Source organism: Pelophylax lessonae, assembly GCF_965119305.1.
Source record: "Pelophylax lessonae genome assembly, chromosome: 1".
Classification (NCBI taxonomy): domain Eukaryota; kingdom Metazoa; phylum Chordata; class Amphibia; order Anura; family Ranidae; genus Pelophylax; species Pelophylax lessonae.
In genome coordinates this window covers 764,839,001-764,858,670 of record NC_138768.1, presented here as the reverse complement: position 1 = coordinate 764,858,670, position 19,670 = coordinate 764,839,001, and the positions used below count along the sequence as shown (strand labels likewise).

Sequence of the window (19,670 nt, the reverse complement as noted above, 5' to 3'; positions counted from 1 at the left end):
CATGGGGGGATGTTGACACTTTAAAATGTTTTAAATTATTTATTTATTTTATTTAAAACAGTTTTTTAATAGTGTACCTTTATTTATTTTTTTATCAACTTTTTTATCGCAAGATATAATCCTTGTAATAGCATTGGCTGTGACAGGTTCTCATTATGGGAATATCTTGGGTCTATTAGACCCCCATATCTCTCCTCTGGCCTCCAAAGCAACCAATCAGACACAGATCAGTCTGATTGGTTGCTTCAGGGGCCAGTAAAAACTGCAAATGACGAGGTCGCTTCCAATTTCTGACATCATAGAAGAGGGTAGGGGACTTCTGTTTCTGCCATTCTTCTCAGTGAATGTGACTAAGGTGGTCCCATCCTTATCAGGCTCTGCGATTGCTCAGAAGAGCCTGGCAAAGGCGGCTACAGTGGGGGCCCCCTTCTGCCGCCTATAAAAGTGAACGAGTGGCTGTTTAGGTGTTCTGATCACTTTTACTTTGTAAGGGATTGCCGGCACAAAAAAATGATATCTCGATAATTGCTGCAACTGTAGGGATGATTGAGATATCACTGCGTCAATGGACGCATGTCCATATGCAGTTAAGCAAGTAGTGGTTATTATATCTAGTAAGTGTTGGGACAACTATATGCTTATCTTTTGTTGGTTGTCCTACACAGGACTAGCCCAAGAGAATGTGCTGCCAGGGTACAGGAATTAAATGCTGCCCCCCCCCAAAAAAAAAATCACGCCCAGCAAAAGGCCCCCACATCCATTATTTTATATAAATATAAAATGTAGAAAATATTTTATTTACTGTTATCTTTTTCCATAACTCACCATTGGACCAGTCCACCAAAAACCCACTGTCTGTCCTTAGTCCTCCTGTCACTTCTGTATCTGCTGCGCCCACCGCCTTATAAGATCCAGCCTGCCCTGTGTGAGATGGACTGCACTGATGTCTGTCATTGCACACACCACGATCACGTGAGGGACGTTTCCCGGAGGAGATGCTCCACCTCCTCATAATCATCAGTTTGCACTACGGGTGGCAGTATGAGATGGGGAAATGCCGCCAGTAACATGCCGCAAATTAATGACACACAAAACTGCTGGAAAAAAAATCTTGGGAGTCAATTTGCTGCCCCTCTCCAAGTGCTGCCTGGGTCCAATGGACCCAGTGGGACCCATGGTAGGGCCAGCCCTGGTCCTACAGCTGCAGAGCACCCAGGCAGATTTCAATCAAACAGTGTTTACTGGGCAATATACTGTATTTGTATACAGCCCACCATGGTGTTACCTGCGGTTAGGGACGGATGTCCAAGCCTCTGACACAGTCAGCTATGTCCAGGCTCCGACATCTATCCATAACTACAGGTAATCACTTTGTATGTGGCTACATGTGAACAGCGGTGACCACTGTTAGCCTGTTATTAATTCATGTAGGCTGAGTAGCTGCCGCTATTCTCATGCACCTGTAATTTCAGCCACAAGAAACCTGATTCTTTAGCTGGAATCTACTGTATGTGGAAAAACAGCTGTGTGAATCTAAAGGTGAATTTTATTATTAAATTCTGGTCATTTGTAGGGTTACCACTGACAGCTCAAACACATGCTGGGAGCATACCTTTTTATATAAAGAGGGATGGGTTTATCATTTTTTATTTTTTTTTTAATTATTATGGCTCAGCAGATCAGGGACAAAGGCTATGCATTCTGCATTATAAGTTGTTTCTAATTTCTGGCAGCAAACCTGCAAAGTTTTATTCCCAAGGTTTACCACTTTGTGGATCTCAAGGATTTTGCCTGAACCCATGGTAGCTGTGAACCACATACTAATGCCTCGTACACACGCAATGATTATCGGCCGACCAATCGGCCGTCTTTTTCCAGAGTTGTGTTTTGTTGGTTGGAATGTGTCTAGACTGCACACGAATTTTCTCGCCCAACAAAAATCTACTTCAGAAGTGATGTCATGTGCTGGTTTACTTTCCGTGTGTTTTTTCTTCTCTGAGCATGCCCAGTCTTGCTCGTCAGATTTTTGTCTGCCGAAATCTGTACTGACTGATGGAAAATCGGCCGTTGTGTTGACGGCCAACAAAAATTTTATAGCTTGCACACCAGATTTTATTCGGCCGAAAAGTCGGAGTCGGTTGTCGAATGCATCATACTAACAAGCTGAAAATCGGCCGATCGGACGTTGGCCGAAAATTCACGGCCAATAATCGATGCGTGTGTACGAGGCATAAGTCTATGCCCCTCTGCTTCTGGGTTCCATAGTAGTTTTTTGGTCTGCCATGACTACTGCTACATTCTTGGACCTGAGTGACTGCAAACGGTCATAGACAACACTGAGACAGAGAAAATACTTCATACATGAGGCTCGCTGTACAACCATCTGCCAATGTAGTATATCCAAAGAACAGAGCAAGAGAAAATGAGTGTGTTTTGTGCAACTTGTACATATTGCAAAGATAACTTGGCATTGGGGGTACCCTTTGTAATGGAATCAGGTGGACAGAAGGTAAGGATGTTGGGTTAATACTGTACAAGATCTTATCAGTCTTAAATGAATATCTTATAAAACTGGAATTAGGTGTAAAAAAAACATCTCAAGGTTATTAACCAACCTCTGTATCATATGGTAATGACAACTACAGCTGTCTCATCAGCTGGGTGCTTGGGGAGGACACACCAACGAGCCAAACCGGGGGTGCATGACATGTATCCTCAAGAGTGGCAGGCAGGTCTGGAATTCAGGGAAACAGGCTCTTAAACATTTACCTTAGTGATACAGAGAGCAAGTTAATTGGCTAATTATCTGTTAATTAAGAGAAATCCCAGAACTCTAGCATGCTATCAGCCCTCGAGGATTATGCCGTGCACACCTGGCCTTTTTGAATTCAGAAACCTTCCAGAAATAAGACTTCTATTTAAAATAGATGAGCAGTTCGTGTTTCAAAGTGCTGCTCCAAAAATATAACAGCATGATCCTTGATTTAAGGGAAATCACATTCTAAAGTAGAATTTTTGCCAAAAATAACAGAATAAAAATGAATAGCTCAAAAAGATAAAAACCAGCTTTTGATGCAATATTCACCTTCAATAAGAGATTTTCCCTGTAGTATTCTTTTCTGCCTCTAGTTGTCCCCGGTCTAATGGTCAGCATCTTTCAACCCACTTTCTCTAGACCCATGTCATCCTGTTCCCACCTCAGCCTGTGACTGAACAGTGAAAGAAGAAGTAGCGCAGTGATGAACTGATCTCTCTGTCACTCTGTTTCTCCTCCTATCAGCATGCTTCTTGTGAGCACAATAACTACTTGACTCCTTGTACTGCTTTCTCCTCAACAACTCCAAAGCTGCTGTACAGGGACTGCAAGAGGTTGATACTAGGTCAGATTCAGTTGCTTGTATTTATTAAACACATTTAATGATGTATTAATGATTACAGAGCTGCATTAATAGGCCATTTTCTATTGTCCTTGAATTCGGCTTTAAATATATTTTCCTACTCAACAAATTACATTTCTGTGAAACATAAAGGAGATTATTTTATCTGTAAAAGTATATATGAAATAAAACATAATTTCTTGATAATTAGGGTTTAAATAATTGAGTCACATTAAATTAGATGTAAACCTAGTTGAGTTATAATCATTACCATATTAATGTAATTCCAAATGTAATTTCAAATCATTTTATATGTAAAGCTTTTATTACAATAATAATGGATGACCCTGCTATGAAGTTCAGGCACTTGTAGAGTGACAGTACTCTATTTCTGTTCTTCTGTGTTGTCTCCCTGTCACACAGACTTCTGATAGAGACCACGCATGGACGTTTCAACCCATATTATGCAGGCATGGTCCACTGTTGTCACCATCAGGAAACCTGCCCTGAGAAATGCCATCGATGGACAGGAAGTGGCTGTAGAGAGGCTACAGGGATTTTTTGCAACAGTTGTGTTCCAATTCTAGTATGTGGATGCTGTAATTGCCAGCAACGTTTTGCACAAAAAGCCTCCTGGAATAACTGTGACTTTGCAATCCCAGGAGGCAGTGGGACCTGACCTAGGCCACAAAGAAGGAAGTATTGTCTTGCAGCACAAAACATTCAAAGGTAGACATTTTATTACAGTTCTACTTTAAGTGTGGATCAGTACTACAGAAAGTTTTCCCAACTTAGGCTGCATTCACACTTGAGCGTAGCGTTTTACCGGGATTTTTACCGCGATTTTCAGGCGTTTTTGGAGGCAGGCATTGACATCTATCAAAAACGCTGGTAATCAGCCCAAAAAGAAGCTCATGTACTTTTTTCAGCTACAGGCGTTTTTCAAAACGCTCAGATGTGAACAGGGCCATTTAAATGAATGGGGTTTTAGGCTACGTTCACATCTTGGCGTTGCTATTACAGGCGTTTTTATGGGCGTTTTTTCGGGCGTTTTTTCAGGCGTTTTTGCAGGCGTTTTACAGGCGTTTTTACAGGCGTTTTTTGTGCAGACGTTTTTTTGATTGAATAGAGACCAATGGAAAACGCCTGTAATCTGCCCAAAAAGAAGCTCATGTACTTTTTTGAGCGTTGGGCGTTTTGCTCACAGCGTCAAAACGCTCAGATGTGAACAGGGACCATTGAAATGAATAGGATTTGTCTTGTTGGGCGTTTTGAGAGCTGATCCTAGAGCAGAAAAACGTCCCCAAAACAACTACATGTGAACGGAGGCTTACTTGTTGGGCATTTTGGAATGTTTTTTTGAGGGTTTTTGGAGCTGAAAAACACTCAAAAACGCCCAGGTGTGAATGGAGCCTTACTGTTGATGGAGGGGTTGGGGAGTGCTAAGGTACTGCAGTTTGATCTTGGGTCTTGGATCCTACACTTAGTAATGGTATTAGAAATAACCATACAATGGCTAGTAGCATCCCAATGTTACTACAACTATAGATGGTAAACATATAATATAATTACCTGTATTTTACTATTATCCAAAAAATCTAAACTCCAGGAACCATGATAGATGTGCTATTATCTCCGTACCTCTAGGGTTTAGCATTTTTTTGCCTTACTTTAAACAGCATAAAGATTTGCCCTATAGTTCTGCTTTTTGGTACAGTTTCCACTACACTTCCATTCCCTGCTGACAAAAAAAAGCAACCCTACATGTTTCTGCCTTTGTGTATGCTTTCCCATTCATAAAACACCTTTGATGATGCTGCAGTCATGCACAAGCGTTATTATCGCAGGCCAGAGAGAATGGATGCTTCCGTCTATACTGTCCTTCCGTAGGTCTTGTTGTATAATTACATCATAACACTGAATCCATGAAATATATACAATCCTCCAAGGTGCATGCACAATGATGGCTTAGCCAAGACAGTGCAATAATCATGTCATGAATTTGTCATTGCTATAAGTCCACCAACATGTCAATTGTATCTAGAAAAGCATGTACAAGAGTTAAGAATACATTCTGATTGGTTGCAATAGAAGCTCTCTTGTGAAGTTTTGTTCACTTTTGAAAATGTTACCCTGTTTCTTCTCACAATACTCTTTGTACATTTTGCTTTTGATAAATGGTGAAGGGACAGTATGTGGAAAAAATAGTGTTCCTGCAGGTTCATTGTACAGAGTCAGTACTAGAACCATGTTCCCCTAGTGCAGTGATGGCGAACCTTGGCACCCCAGATGTTTTGGAACTACATTTCCCATAATGCTCAACTACACTGCAGAGTGCATGAGCATCATGGGAAATGTAGTTCCAAAACATCTGGGGTGCCAAGGTTCGCCATCACTGCCCTAGTGATTCCCTCCTCTCATTGCACTCATTCTTTTCACTTATATATAAGTCAAAAGATTGCCCAGAGATGTTATTGTAGCTACTCATAGGCGTGCGCACAGGGTGTGCCGGGTGTGCCTGGGCACACCCTAATCACCTAGGGCACATTAGCATTATCGCTCTGTTTGCCAGTGAGGAGATGGGAAAGATCTCCCTCTGACCTGCTCTGCCATAAGAGAAGTGCCACACACTTCTATTTCACTTTGCCAGCAGGGAGAGTAATGTACCGGGGCCATATACATGTAGGCAAACACATGCATGTGTATTTAAACTTTGGGGGTGCACACCCTAATGCAATAAGCTGCGCACACCTATGTTACTGCCTAGTTCAAGTTTAGAATATCAGAAGCAATGAAGGCAGTATAGGAAATTTCTAGAGGAACTTTATGGTGCTGCAAAGAAATATTGGTGGAGGTAGCTGTTACCAGGTTATGGAGGCCTTCTTCAAAAGGCTGACATACTTAGGAACTTTCTCTCCTCTCTCCTGTCTGAATGACAGCTCATACACTTGCATTCAGCACAGCTTTTTGCACCACCTGTGACATGGCAAGGAGAAAGGGCAGAGCATCACAGCAACACTTTCCCAGCACATTAATAAGGTGTCACCTTGTGGACCTGAATCTAGATCCATACAGATGAGCTGAAGTGTCATTTATATCCAACCTAACACATACTGGTGTTGACTTGAATGTGGTAAAAGGCCAGGTCAGAAGAGCTAGCACATTCATATTTCAAGGCTGGTTCAGTCTTACTTTTTGAATGTAATGTATTTTATCTAAAAAAAAAAAACATTGCATTTTGTCATGTGCAATTAACAAATTATACAGATAATTCAGTGATGAGACTTTCACAGCTTTAATCTTAGGAAGAAAATATGACATATTTTTTAGTTCATTAATGATTTGTGTCAGGATTTATAATTATTTTAAATTAATTTATATTTTGTCTGCCATCTGCTGTGTGTATATTTGGATATATTCTGAGTTTGAGATTTGAAATTGCAAACTGTTTTCATGTATTAAATTTCTATGGTATTATATTGTGTAACATAAATAGAAGATACTTTTACTAACTTGTTTAATAAGTACGGTGATGATGCAAAAAGTGCTGCAACCTTTTACAACTAATCAAATGTGTTTGTTATTGTCAGATCAGCATATGAGTATTTTTGATTGGTTGTTTAAGAGCCGGTTCACACTGAGGCGACACGACTCCTTACTACTTCGGGGGGCGACTTGTGCAGTCCCGTGCACCATGAGTTCGGAGCGACTTGCAGGGACTTCACATAATGGAAGTCCCTGCAAGTCGCCCCGAGGTCGCCCCGAAGTAATACAGGACCCTTTTTCTAAGTCGGAGCGACTTGTCGACCGCGAGGAAGCGCGACTTGTCAGGCCGACAAGTCACGCTAGTGTGAACCGACTCTTAAGCTACTGCACTTTGTTTGTTTTCATATTAAAGTGAAACTTCAACCAATAAATGATCTTCACTTCATGTCCCAAGGATGACCAGGCAGAACATGTTGTCTATTCTTTGTAACCTTCTCCCTAGGTTCCTTGGAGAATGTATTGGTGATGAAAGTATCACTGGGTCACTAGTGAATTCTCCATAGAATTACAAGGAGACTGCGTTCCAAAGAGGAGAACTGAAAGGGCCGCATACAGATCATGGTCAGCAGAAAAGGAAGTTAAAGACTTCCTTTTTTGGGGACACAGCATGCATCAATCTCTCCACTCTATCCAAATCTCAAAGTGAGCCTGTTTCCAGACTATGCACACCAAAGTATTTACATATTTTGAACAACCCTTTGTTGACTACATTGCTATGATATGTTTCTGTACCACAATTTTTCCCCTCAATAAAAAAGTTTGTATACAAAAAAGTAAAAACACTTTAAAGCAAGCCCTTACCTCTGTAGCTATATGCATTGTGGAGAAATGAATCTTCAACATTCACAGTAATGTTATTTTTTTTTGTTCCAGTTACTTTCTATTGTACCAGAATCTTGGCAGCCTTCTTTTGTAAACATACATCAGGTGTTTCTAGGCTGCTAGCAAAGGACTGACCTTAGTCCTCGTTGTGACCTTATAGGATCTTTAAAGGTAAATTCCAACTTTTGCAAAATAAACAAATAGATAAGTGAACTCATTTTGGAAAAAGCAAAAATTAGCATTTCTTTTTTAATTTGAGCCTGTAAAGCATTGAATCCATGATCCAGTGATTGTGGCTGCAATGCTCTGGCTCCTGTAGACTTTTCCTCCAGACCCTGGTCTATACAGAGTTATGGACCCTCAGCTATGGAACCGGAGGAAATATCAATGGACTACAAGTGCAATTATGTCAATGAACATGTGGTCCATTGAGAAAACGGTGCCAATTTTTAAATTCAAAAGTTCCTGTGCAGGCAGAGCCACATGCTGCTGCACCAGTTTCAATAGTGACAGGAATCAACAGGGAGAAAAATTCTGTAAGTGGGAGGGGGAGCTGAGCACACTGAGCTTGTTTCATGTTACACCTTAAATGTGGGTGTAGCATAAAAAATGGTCTGAAAGGTGGCATTACCTTTTAAAAATGAATGACTTCACATTACAAGGAGCTAGAGAGAAATGTTTTAAAGTTCTATAACTATTTGTTAGCAATGTGTAAATCATTTACTGTCTATAGTCTGGGCATAGATGCGCTTTTAAAAAAAAATGGCTGGAGTTCCACTTTAACTTACCACTTCGATTTTTTATTTTTTTTTGCATGCATTATGAAAAAATAAATGAAAAAAAAATATAAAAAAAATGAATTATTAGAGGATAAAAGAAAAATCTATTGAATTCTGATCGAATTCACCTTTATTCTTTTTTTCTTCCTTGCCTCCGATCACTCATGGGCTGAATCTGTGGAATTCATAGACGGATGATCATCAGCCTTCCCAGAGTGGTACAGGCAACAAAGGTAGTGCAATGTCTATTGATGATGTTTCAGGAATCCCCCAGACCATTGCGGCACAGAGTGATCAAAGTTTATGATATTAGACCTGTTATATATAGCTGGAGATGTGTGGCTGCTCGCACATTGCTTTCCCATCAGTAGTCTAAGAAAAGTCTGATGGACTGTGCCCGACAAAACCAGTAAACTGATGTCATATGTCTGTATACCATGCACCTGACTTGAACTGGTTGTGTTTCTGGGAATACTGGGGGCACTGTCTGTAGACTGATACAGTAATGTTTTCATCTGCTTTACCTATACTCACATTTTCTGCATTTAGTTAATGTAACAAAGATCCTGGCACGTTTAGAAATCTATTTTAAAGTACTGTATATGTTGTATTGAAATAGGGGATTTTTTTAAATTTAAATTTTGGAGTGTTTTGAAAGGGTGATAATAACCTGCCTGTGTAGTGGGGAGTCTCTTGTATTTTTAAATCGTTATAGTCCTGTACAACCCATGTAATGTGTTTTGTCTGTCTTTTGCTAGAATCTTTTAAAATACCCTTTTCTCAGTAAAATCCCACTTTCTGTCCTCATACCGCAATGGCCTGTGTGGGTAGAGCTGAGTAACAGCCACACCCCTTATTAAGTGTCATCATACAGACCCTTATTACATAGCAGGGGGTGATATGTCAGACCAGGGCATACAGTCTACCTCTGTTGCCTATTTGACAGTAATATTAACACGTTCATTACTTCTGCATAACAGGAAAGTGAGAGTAAAGCTGGATACACACTATCCAACTTTTGTGGTTAGATTTCCTTCAGATTTACCTTTTCTATGTAGTGCAAGGGCCTGCCAGATTGCATACAAATTGAAAGTGTTTAGGATTGACCTCATATTATATGGTTTTGGTAAGTCTAAAGGAAAAAGTCTTCAGAAAATCTTATAGTGTGTATGGCCCATTAGGCAAAGAAAATGGAGGTCATTGGTGTAAAGTCTACCTGACTACATATGTATTTCTGTAATTTCAGTTGAATTTTAAAGTTAAATGCCAGTCAGGCATGCCCAAGCTTAGTGATTGATGGCCAACCTAACACAGAACTTGACCCTTATCTTCCTTGTGGCCTCTGTGCAAGCTGCTTGTTCAGGTTACAGAACAGGCAATCCCAATAGTACTACAATGGTAGCAAGAAGATTTGTGGTGCTAGACACCCCCAAAACACACTATATAACTTCACAACAAGTGTTCACCAGAACATAAGATCCTACCTCCTGTACCCACCTCTTCCCATTGTGTTTTTTAATGGTACACATCTTTTGTATTGAGCTGGAATGATTTGTATGGGTCAACCAGAATAAACCAATAGCTCCCCAAAATCAGATGAAGAAGCTGAAGTGCCTTTGTGAAGGGAGCCCAGACTGAGAGGCCCACATCTGCATCTGTACTTGATTAATACTAGTTCACTAACAAGATGCAAGTAACTAATCTTAATGGTTAAGTAGCCCTTTCCTCATAGGAAAATATGTTTTGTGGCTATATATTTAATTTTATGAAACCTTTGATTTAATTGTTCAGTCATTATAAATGTTATAAGGACACACAATAAAGATTCATTCTTCAACTTAGGTCTATTCTTTGAGAACTGAGAAGGTACAGAATAAATTGACCCTTTGTCCTTCTGCATGATCCTTATTTCTGTATTCCAACACTCATTTCTGACCACTGCCTTCAATATATTCTAACTTATTCTGTGTGAAAAAGTCATTCTTAGTTAAAGCTGGCTCTGCTATTCCCATAGGCCTTATTTCTGTTCCACAAGAAGCAGACTCCTATCTACCTGGAAACTATTAACATCTTTTTGATGTAAGTCACTACAAGGCTTGTGTCACCCTGCCTCAGACCTCAGTTTGGGCATATATACCTCTAATGTGCATTTCCCTACTGAAATGATATACAAATACTGAAGTTTCTTAGATTAGTGGATGGTACTGAAAATAAAGGAGCCAGTCCAGTCAAAACTGATAATTTAGTTTGAGGAGATGATCTAAGGGGGGTTATAGTTTCTAGTATTTCTTGGAGACTCCATTAATGGGATTTAACAGTTTGACTTATGCCTCGTACACACGCAACGATTGTTGGCCGTGAATTTTCGGCCAACGTCCAATCGGCCGATTGTCGGCTTGTTAGTATGATGCTTCCGACAACCGACTGCGACTTTTCGGCCGAACAAAATCTGGTGTGCAGGCTATAAAATTTTTGTTGGCTGTCAACAGAACGGCCGATTTTCCGTCAGTCAGTACAGATTTCGGCAGACAAAAATCAGATGAGCAAGACTGGGCATGCTCAGAGAAGAAAAAACACACGGAAAGTTAACCAGCACAAGACATCACTTCTGAAGTTGGTTGTTGTTGGCCGAGAAAATTTGTGTGCAGTCTAGAGCACATTCCAACCAACACAACAACACTGGACAAAAGACGGCCGATCGGTCGGCCAACAATCGTTGCGTGTGTATGAGGCATTAGGGAGCGGGAATCTTCTGTTATGGCTGTGATGGGTAGTGGAACTGAGTAGGTTGTGGTGGACACTGACTGTCTCTCTTATGTGCCTGAAACTTTAAAATGGATTATAAAATTGTATATACAGTATATTTGGAATGGTTACCTTTGACAAGTTAGAGGTATTAAACCATCCTGTTTTTTAGATCATATATGCTAAGTGTGTCTGTTATTTGGCTATGCTACATGAAGCCCCCCCCCCCCCCCCCCCCGTTGTTTCCAAAGACAGAGATTCGCTATTGATACATGCTGTCTAGGGACTAGAAACTCTGGAGGGTTTCAGGTTCTCTATCCTTAGCATGCCATCTGCTACATGTGCATTTACTATAGTAGGAAAAAGCATATAAACATGTATTATATTACATGTTGCTAAATCTGTCTTTAGCTGTTTCATTTCCTCCTCTGTGTGTGTCTTATACAGCTGATAAAAGAGTTGTAAAGGCTTGTTTAGCCTTATTATAGATTATCTATAGCTATTGTATGTTCTTTCTTTATTCACATTGGAAGTTCGTTTGCTTTTTATTATTATTATAGGTTTGAACTTTTTGAACTTAGGATTCTAAAATGCCTTATCTACTGTCATAAAGAAAACAAGGAAAAAAAAAAATATATATATTGTCTGCAATAGATTTATTGTAATCATGAAAAGAAGACAGTGTGGACAGGAAAACAGCTTTGTCTGACTGTTGCAGTGTGGATTTGTTGTCGCAACTTGAAGGACGATCAAAGATAGGCAACACTGAAATGAGCAGCTCTTGTGGAATCGAATATTCCATGTCTCCTTGCAATAATACAGAAATTATTACTTAAAAGAAGGAAACTATAATTTGAAAGTGCTAGAATATAAAACTTGTGGCCGCAATACAGGATAAGAAAATTTCCATTCAGCGAAGGATTGGCCGATATTCTACTCGTTAATGCCCAGGCCATTAGTGACCGATATCGATATTGTGAATGAAAAATCCCATTTGAAAAAAACAAAAAATTCTGTCGTCTCGTTTGCGAACGAACGATATTCTATACGTTGGTGTTAAGGTCCTTCATTTAAAATCTGTAGAACATCATCACGCATGCACTGTTTCAATGGTCGGCGGTCAAACGGTCGGGCGATATTCGGCCTGTGTATGTTGGCAACGTTTTCGATCAAGGAACACTTTTTCATAAGTCGGTGGTCGAATGATCGGGCGATATTCGGCCCATGTATTCCAGCCATTAGACAACTGAAAATGTTACAGTATCATAAATATTATTTTTATCTTTTTACTTTTTTCACTAAAGATTGTAGTTTTAAAGGATTTCTGCCTAGAGGTCTGTGGTATGAACCCATCAGACATAGTGCCTTCTATGCACCATTGCAATGCATTACCGCGTTCAAGTTAACATGTATTATTTTGCGTGTTAACCTGCATTGGCATAATGAAGCCCATTTCTTTTGAATGTGCTGCCAATGCACCACAATGAACCAAAACCACAATGCACTGATGTTTCCAATCTATTTATTATTGTGTGCTGAAGTGCATGTTCATTGTGTTGCATTTGCAAAATGCATTGGGCTACCTTTTAAAAAGAATGGCACCCCATCGTTGTAAAGCTGACTTTGAAAGCAGATGAGAATCGTCCTTTACCTGAGACTCTACACTACTGAGATCACTGTTGATGTTAAATAGTGATTGAATAAGGAGAATCAGGAATGTGCATGTAGACCTGTTTAATCTGTAGGGATTCAGACATTCCAAGAATGTAGGTAATCGTAATTCCGGAATTGCATGATTATCCCCCAACTGCATAAATCTAGGTGAATCTAAAAGTCAGTTAGCTTTCAGTAGCAGAATAGCAATTTTTCAAAACATTGTATAATTTCAGAGCTGACCTCTAGAACAAACATAGTGCACTGAGCGATAACTGCCCATTTATTAGGGCAACAGTTTAAAATCCTTACTAAAGTTAAGCTGTGATTTGTATATTTCTGAATAGATCATAAGAAGTTTCTCAAACATGTTATTGTAAATTTGTATTGGCTACCCAGCCATAGCTCAGCCTATGCATGTTTTGTGCTTGGATTGAGAGTGATATTAAGTTGGCACTTCTAGGATTGCATGTGTGCTTTACATGCCAGTGTTGCTTTTGACTCTCAGTGAAGCCTTGCATATGCCCATCATCTCCTTCATCTGTCCCAAAATGTAATAGAAGGGGGGCTTGAAATTAAAAAAGAAAGCCCAGCACTAGACCTGCACTTGGCAGAAAAAGAAAATCTATGTTCATAGGCTGATGTTCTTTACATGTCAGTTCTGCTTTTGACTGTCAGTGAAGCCTTGCATATGCCCATCGTCTCCTGCCCCTAATCATTATGTTAAAAAAATGGAGACTGTAGCAGCAGTCAACATAGCAGAAAGTCCAAATAACCATAAAGATGAATTGCGATCTCCTTTATGGGTCCTGACTTAGGCCTTTTCCCACCTCCCATCTCCTACTTTGCATGTCAAATCACAGGACTCTTGGGGGGCCTGTAAAACAGGTATGCAACACACAGGCAGCTGGAAGTGTCTGCTTTTCAAGATCAGTGGGAGTTTAATGCCTTCATTTTGACCACAAGTTTACTTTAAATGCCTCGCCCTCCTTTTTTATTTATAAGAGGGTGTTCTACTAGTCCCTAGAAGGACTCGTGGTAAGTTCATTAAAATACCCCTAGTCGGGATTTATAGTCTTCCCAAAGTTATTTCATAAACCAACATTCTACTTCAGTTTAGCTTGTATATTTTACTAAAATATGTTTTTATACTGAGCTGACAAACACCAGCTGAAAGCTGTAAGTTGACATGTAGTGGGCATGTTTACTTTTCAAGTTTATTGGTGGCTTTCCATGAGAGCTTTGCTCCTATATATGGGGTGTATATATAAAAAAATGGGCATAGCTGTTCATTTATCAAAACTCCATGTAAATAGCTTTTTTGAGAATGGGGCAAATACGAATGTTCGCTGGCTATATTGTCTATAGACAGAATGCGTGAAAGCAGAAAATCCTGCATTATGGCCACTAGGTGGAGCTGTGGAGCACACTTATTGCTCATAATATTCAGGCCCATCTAGCGGCCATAGTGTGTTTTTTCCCCCATTCATATGTTCCCAATCTGCAGAGAATATAGCCTGAGAACTTTTTGCCTCATTCACACAGAATTAATTTACATGCAGTTTCAGTGGAAAAACAGATATGCAACTTTTTTTTATATAAATACTCCCCTAAGTGTTTCATCTGCCTGTTTGATTGGGAGTTTCCTTTAGCACAGATATGAAATTGTTTTTCCATTTCAATAAATATTGGTAAAAAAGTTGCTCTATATTTAAATCAACTATTACGTTTTGACTATGTTTCATGCCTTTGTTGAAACATTTTTCTTGTATATCATATTTGTGTTGTGGTTGTAGTTTAGTCTGTGAACTCACTGCACCTTGTTTAAAGAGAAGGCATTATCTACTTCATTAAAGCGTATGCAGTGTTTAGATGTGTCATTCTGTAACGTGGTCACGCTGCGAATTAGGCCGACAAACACAAAGACGCTCTAGAAATGGAATGACCTTTGTATGTATGTAACTTCCCTTGAATAAAAATGTAGTTGGCTTTTTTTTTTTTCAGGTTAAATTTCCTGGTCTGATATTCCAAATACTAATTTATTTCTCATACTAGAACTCTTGTCCTCAATAACAAATTTATATTAATGTTTTATTATGGCAAATAGTGAACTTACATCAATCTCAACCCCTCGTCGATTTGCAGACTGGTACAATGCAAAAGCAATTCATGTTATATGGCTGTGTGTATGCAATTATGTCCTATTTTTCTTCTGCATCCTAAACAAATGATTCTGTGGAACAGCCATTATGTGCTTCTATTCTTATATTATACACAACAAAGTGATAACACAGATTGCAATGTTCTCCTTGCATTGCTCATTTTGATGTGAAATTACAACTCTCAGTGTGAAATTGTGTTATGCTATCACCATAAAGACATAATAGTTTTAAATGGTGGCATCATATTTGTGCTTTAAAAAAAAAAAGAGAGAAAGTGAGTTTTGTCCGCAATGTGTGGTTTGTATAAAATCAGTATTGCTAAATATTTATCAAGTCCATTTTATCAAACATTCTATAGAATTTTGCTGCCCATTGTAGCAATGAAATGTTGCAGTCTACTTTAGGTTCCAACCGCTGCGCTTGGCTATACATTGCAATGGGCTTCACTGCAAAGTATCACTACTACTTTATATATGTCCATGCCCTTATGTCACCTTGCAATCAGGCCAAAGTGCAGTCCATCAGGAGATGACAGTGTAGTTACAGCTTGTTATGCCTGTAGTGAAGCTGCCCAGTTTTATAGTTACATAGCTAGTGAGGTTGAAAAAATACATAATTTTATCCAGTTTAACCTATGATGAGTGTGTGTGTGTTTGCTGTCAATAGTACATCAAATATCCCTGTGTGTTGTGGTCTTTAAGGTGCCCATCTAATAGTTTTTTGAAGCTATCAATGCTCCCTGCTGATACCACTGCTTGTGGAAGAGAATTCCACATCCTGACCACTCTGACAGTAAAGAACCCTTTATGCAGTTTAAGGTTAAACCGCTTCTCTTCTAATTTTAGTAACTGGCCACATGCCCTTTTATATTCCCTTTTGCTGAAAAGTTTGTTCCTTATGCTTGGGTCACCAGTACCGTATTTGTACATTGATATCATATCCCCTCTCAAGCATCTGGGCTGTGGTTGTTGGGGTCTACGGGCAGGGGGCTTATCGGAATATGGAAGCCCCCTTTAATAAGGGGGCCCCCAGATCCCAGCCCCCCTTATGTGAATGAGTATGGGGTACATAGTACTATTTTGTATAGACATCACATACCCCCTGAGGAAGACCTTACTGTACAGGTCAAAACGCGTCAGGGTCCATTCCACTGGATGTGATGATCTTGTGATATTGTACTTTGCTCCTAGCAATTGGTGATAATTGGTGATATATGTTTATCCCATCCTCTAGATCGTTTATGAATAAATTTAACAGGATTGGTCCCAGGACAGATCCTTAGGGGACCCCACTTTCCACAACCGACCATTCCGAGTACTCCCCATTTCCTTCAATGCCCCACCACAATTCACCGTTGAACATCCCATTCACCCCAGTTAGGGGAGTTGTACACTGTACCTTGGATCATGTGTGAAAAATAAGAATCTTGAGTAATATTCATATAGAAAAAAGAGTGGAAGGGTGGAGGGTGGATGGGGGGGTGTAAGAGAGTATAATTTATTTTAAAAGGTACTGATATAGAAACAGATAAATAGCTTATATTTGCTGAGATTTAAAATTACCATAGGGGGATAATCTCTACACAGATTCTTCGGTGGACACTCTTAATGTTTCAGGGTGCCCATTTCTTGGTCCCATCCTAAGGGTTGGGGATGGTCAAGAAGATTTAGCTTAAGTTTCAAAACACCTGGGTTAAGTCATATTCAGAAAAAATAAAAAATTCCTTTAAATATCGTGCCTAGGTGATCCCCTTGATGTGCCTATAAAGTGGCGCATCTGTACGATGTATGGAGCCTGCTGCAGCAATACTGACATTTCTAAAGGAAAAAATGTAATTTAAACTTGCTCGCGGCTGTAATGTATTGATGGCTCCTGGCAATACAGATTTAAAAAAAATGAAATAAACGAGGTGGAGTCCCCCCCACGCCAAACTTAAAAAAGCAAAACAATGACCCTCATCAGAGCATGCAGCCTGGCAGGTCAGGAAAGGTGGGGGATGAGCGAGCGCCCCCCCTCCTGAATCATACCAGGCCACATGCCCTCAACAACTAGTCAGCACCTCGTCCCTATGTTGATGGGGACATGGGCCTCTTCCCAACAACCCTGGGCTGTGGTTGTTGGGGTCTACGGGCAGGGGGTTTATCGGAATCTGGAAGCCTCCTTTAATAAAGGGGCCCCCAGATCACAGCCCCCTTTATGTGAATGAGTATGGGGTACATAGTACTATTTTCTATAGACATCACATACCCCCTGCGGAAGACCTTACTGTACAGGTCGAAACGCGTGGGGGTCCATTCCACTGGATGTGACGATCTTGTGATATTGTTCTTTGCTCCTAGCAATTGGTGATATTTGACATGACCTATTTATCCTTGTAACCAAAGCTCATATTTTACGCTTCAGATTCCCATGAAGTTTTTTAAAATAATACTTTTTCAATAAAGATGAATATTTTTATACATTTATAGTCTTACTGGTATTTACTGCTAAAAAAAACCCTGGGAGCTTTTTCCTTTCTCTCTAGGTACATAGTACCCCTACCCATTCACCAAAAAAAGTGTCAAAAGTAAGAATCGAGCAAAATTCTTTCCTGCAACCCATGTTTGCAGGAAAGAAATTTGCTCCTTGTATGGCCAGCCTAAGAGCAGTGGCAAGTGATATAGCAAACTCTATCTGTCTTTGTTTAAATTGTATGCTACTGCGATCTGTGATGTAATTGTATGCTACTGCAATCTGTGATGTAGCCTACATGTATCGCAGAGAGCTTCTATTCTAAACTATGAAAACATAATAAATATTCCCACCTACAACACCACCATCCCACTCAAAACCTGTAAAACAATAAAACTAATTTGATTGACAGCACAGTCATGTTTGGAGGACAACAGTGCATTTGAGGCAGGGGGTAGAGGGAATTAAACAGACAAGGTTGGAAGGTGAAGAGACCCCAGCGCTAGCTGAAAATGTCAGAAAGGAGATATAATGAAGAATTTATTTCTCTCAGCTTTACTAAAGCTTACAGAAAAAAAGTCCACAGTATGTTATATAACCATTGCTATTTGTCTTTTTGCCATTTTTGCCATTTTTGCTTATAATTCTCTTCTTGGGTTTACGTATGGAACAATTTTCTTATTTAGGTCTTCAGATTTAAAGAAACTCTATTTTAAGGAATGAGTACACTTATCCAGTATCTTCAGTATATCACAGCAAATTTTTTATCCTTCTTTGTCCCTTGTCCTGCTTTTTTTCACTCCTGCAGCTCGCTCATGCCTGTGCTCACTGGTGGAGGCCATGGTCACGTAAATTCATAATTCATAAATTCATAATTAGTGCATCACTCCTATTTAGAAGCGAGCATGTTCCCTTGCACAGTTAACCCTTCATGTATGTTACTCTTCTCATTGATCCAAACTCCATTGTAACTGTACGCTGGCTTCTCCCAATGGATACAGCAATTTCGAATGGGTACAACAGAGCCTGTTCATGACTCTAGTTCATCCTAACTTCAGGTTGCCCTAGTTCATACCTTCACATAGAGCAAAGTCCTTTAAGTAAAGTCCATGAACCCATCTTCGGTACCCCGACTGGGTACCCACCAAGAGAGAACCCCTAAAGTTGAGTACAGAGTTACATGTGGCAGCAGTCATCCTTGCAATTCCCCATGCAAAGACCTGGCTAGGCTGCCTCTCCTTCTATTTATAGCCCTCTACAAGAGGGCAGAGCCATGAACACCAGGGAGCAGAAACCCTAATCCCTTTCTGGCTTTCGGTATCCTGAAAAACAAAACCCAATTGCAATGAATACTCAGTAAAAACAATGCAGCAATACAACATGTGGTAGAACTTGGTAAAGTAAATGCTCCCCAAGTATGCGCCTGCCTACAAGTGGATTAGGAATCAGGCTGCAGGTGTGGTTTACTTTGTACCTTTTTGACCTGTTGCTAAAATATAACCTCAGGAAACAAATACCCCCTTGGTGAAGCTGGAGGCTCGTATGTGTTCCCCAGAGTGTTGTATATCATTACCGCTAATAAAAAAAAAAAAAAAAAAACAAGCATGTAAACAAGTAATATCAGAACAAGCATTTCCATTATCTCTTTTGGGGTGCATACTTTTTAGACTAAGTCTGCATGAACCCTAGAGCTTCAGATATTTTCTGTCTGTTTCTATCACACTAACCTTAAGATATTTCCCTTTGTTAATGCTTCTAGATACTTCATTAAAAAGGACCTTCACTCTGTCTAACCCTTCAAAAAAAAAAAAAAAGGACCTTCACTCTGCCTAACCTTTCAAAAAATAAAACTCGTGCCTGTCTTGAAAAAGTATTAAAAAAAAACATACTTATTAGACTCCAGCATTGTCCCTTGTCAAGTTCTTCCTTCGTCCATCTTTTCCAGCACTGCCACCTTTACTTGAGATTCGATGCATGTGCAGACACACTGTGTCATGTGTGCATGTGTATCAGATACCTAACCCTTGTGCAAACTCACCACAGGTCTCTGGCTGTTCTTTGGCTGAAACCCTGCAGCATGTGTACACATGTGTGACATTTGTGGATAGCTCCTGGAATGACTATGCCACACAGTT

General features: G+C 39.8%; 1 protein-coding gene across 5 annotated transcripts in view; it reads left to right on the top strand.

Moving 5' to 3' along the window:
* Positions 1-19,670, top strand: part of PCDH7 (protocadherin 7) — a 1,094,762-nt gene that overhangs the window by 195,015 nt on the left and 880,077 nt on the right. Inside the window, exon 2 of one of the 5 annotated variants that reach the window (XM_082267600.1) lies at positions 8,715-8,757. The exons of the other annotated variants lie outside the window; for them this stretch is intronic. Coding sequence (XP_082123726.1) covers positions 8,715-8,757 — 43 coding nt within the window. The remainder of the gene's footprint in view (positions 1-8,714; positions 8,758-19,670) is intronic. 5 annotated transcript variants of the gene reach the window in all.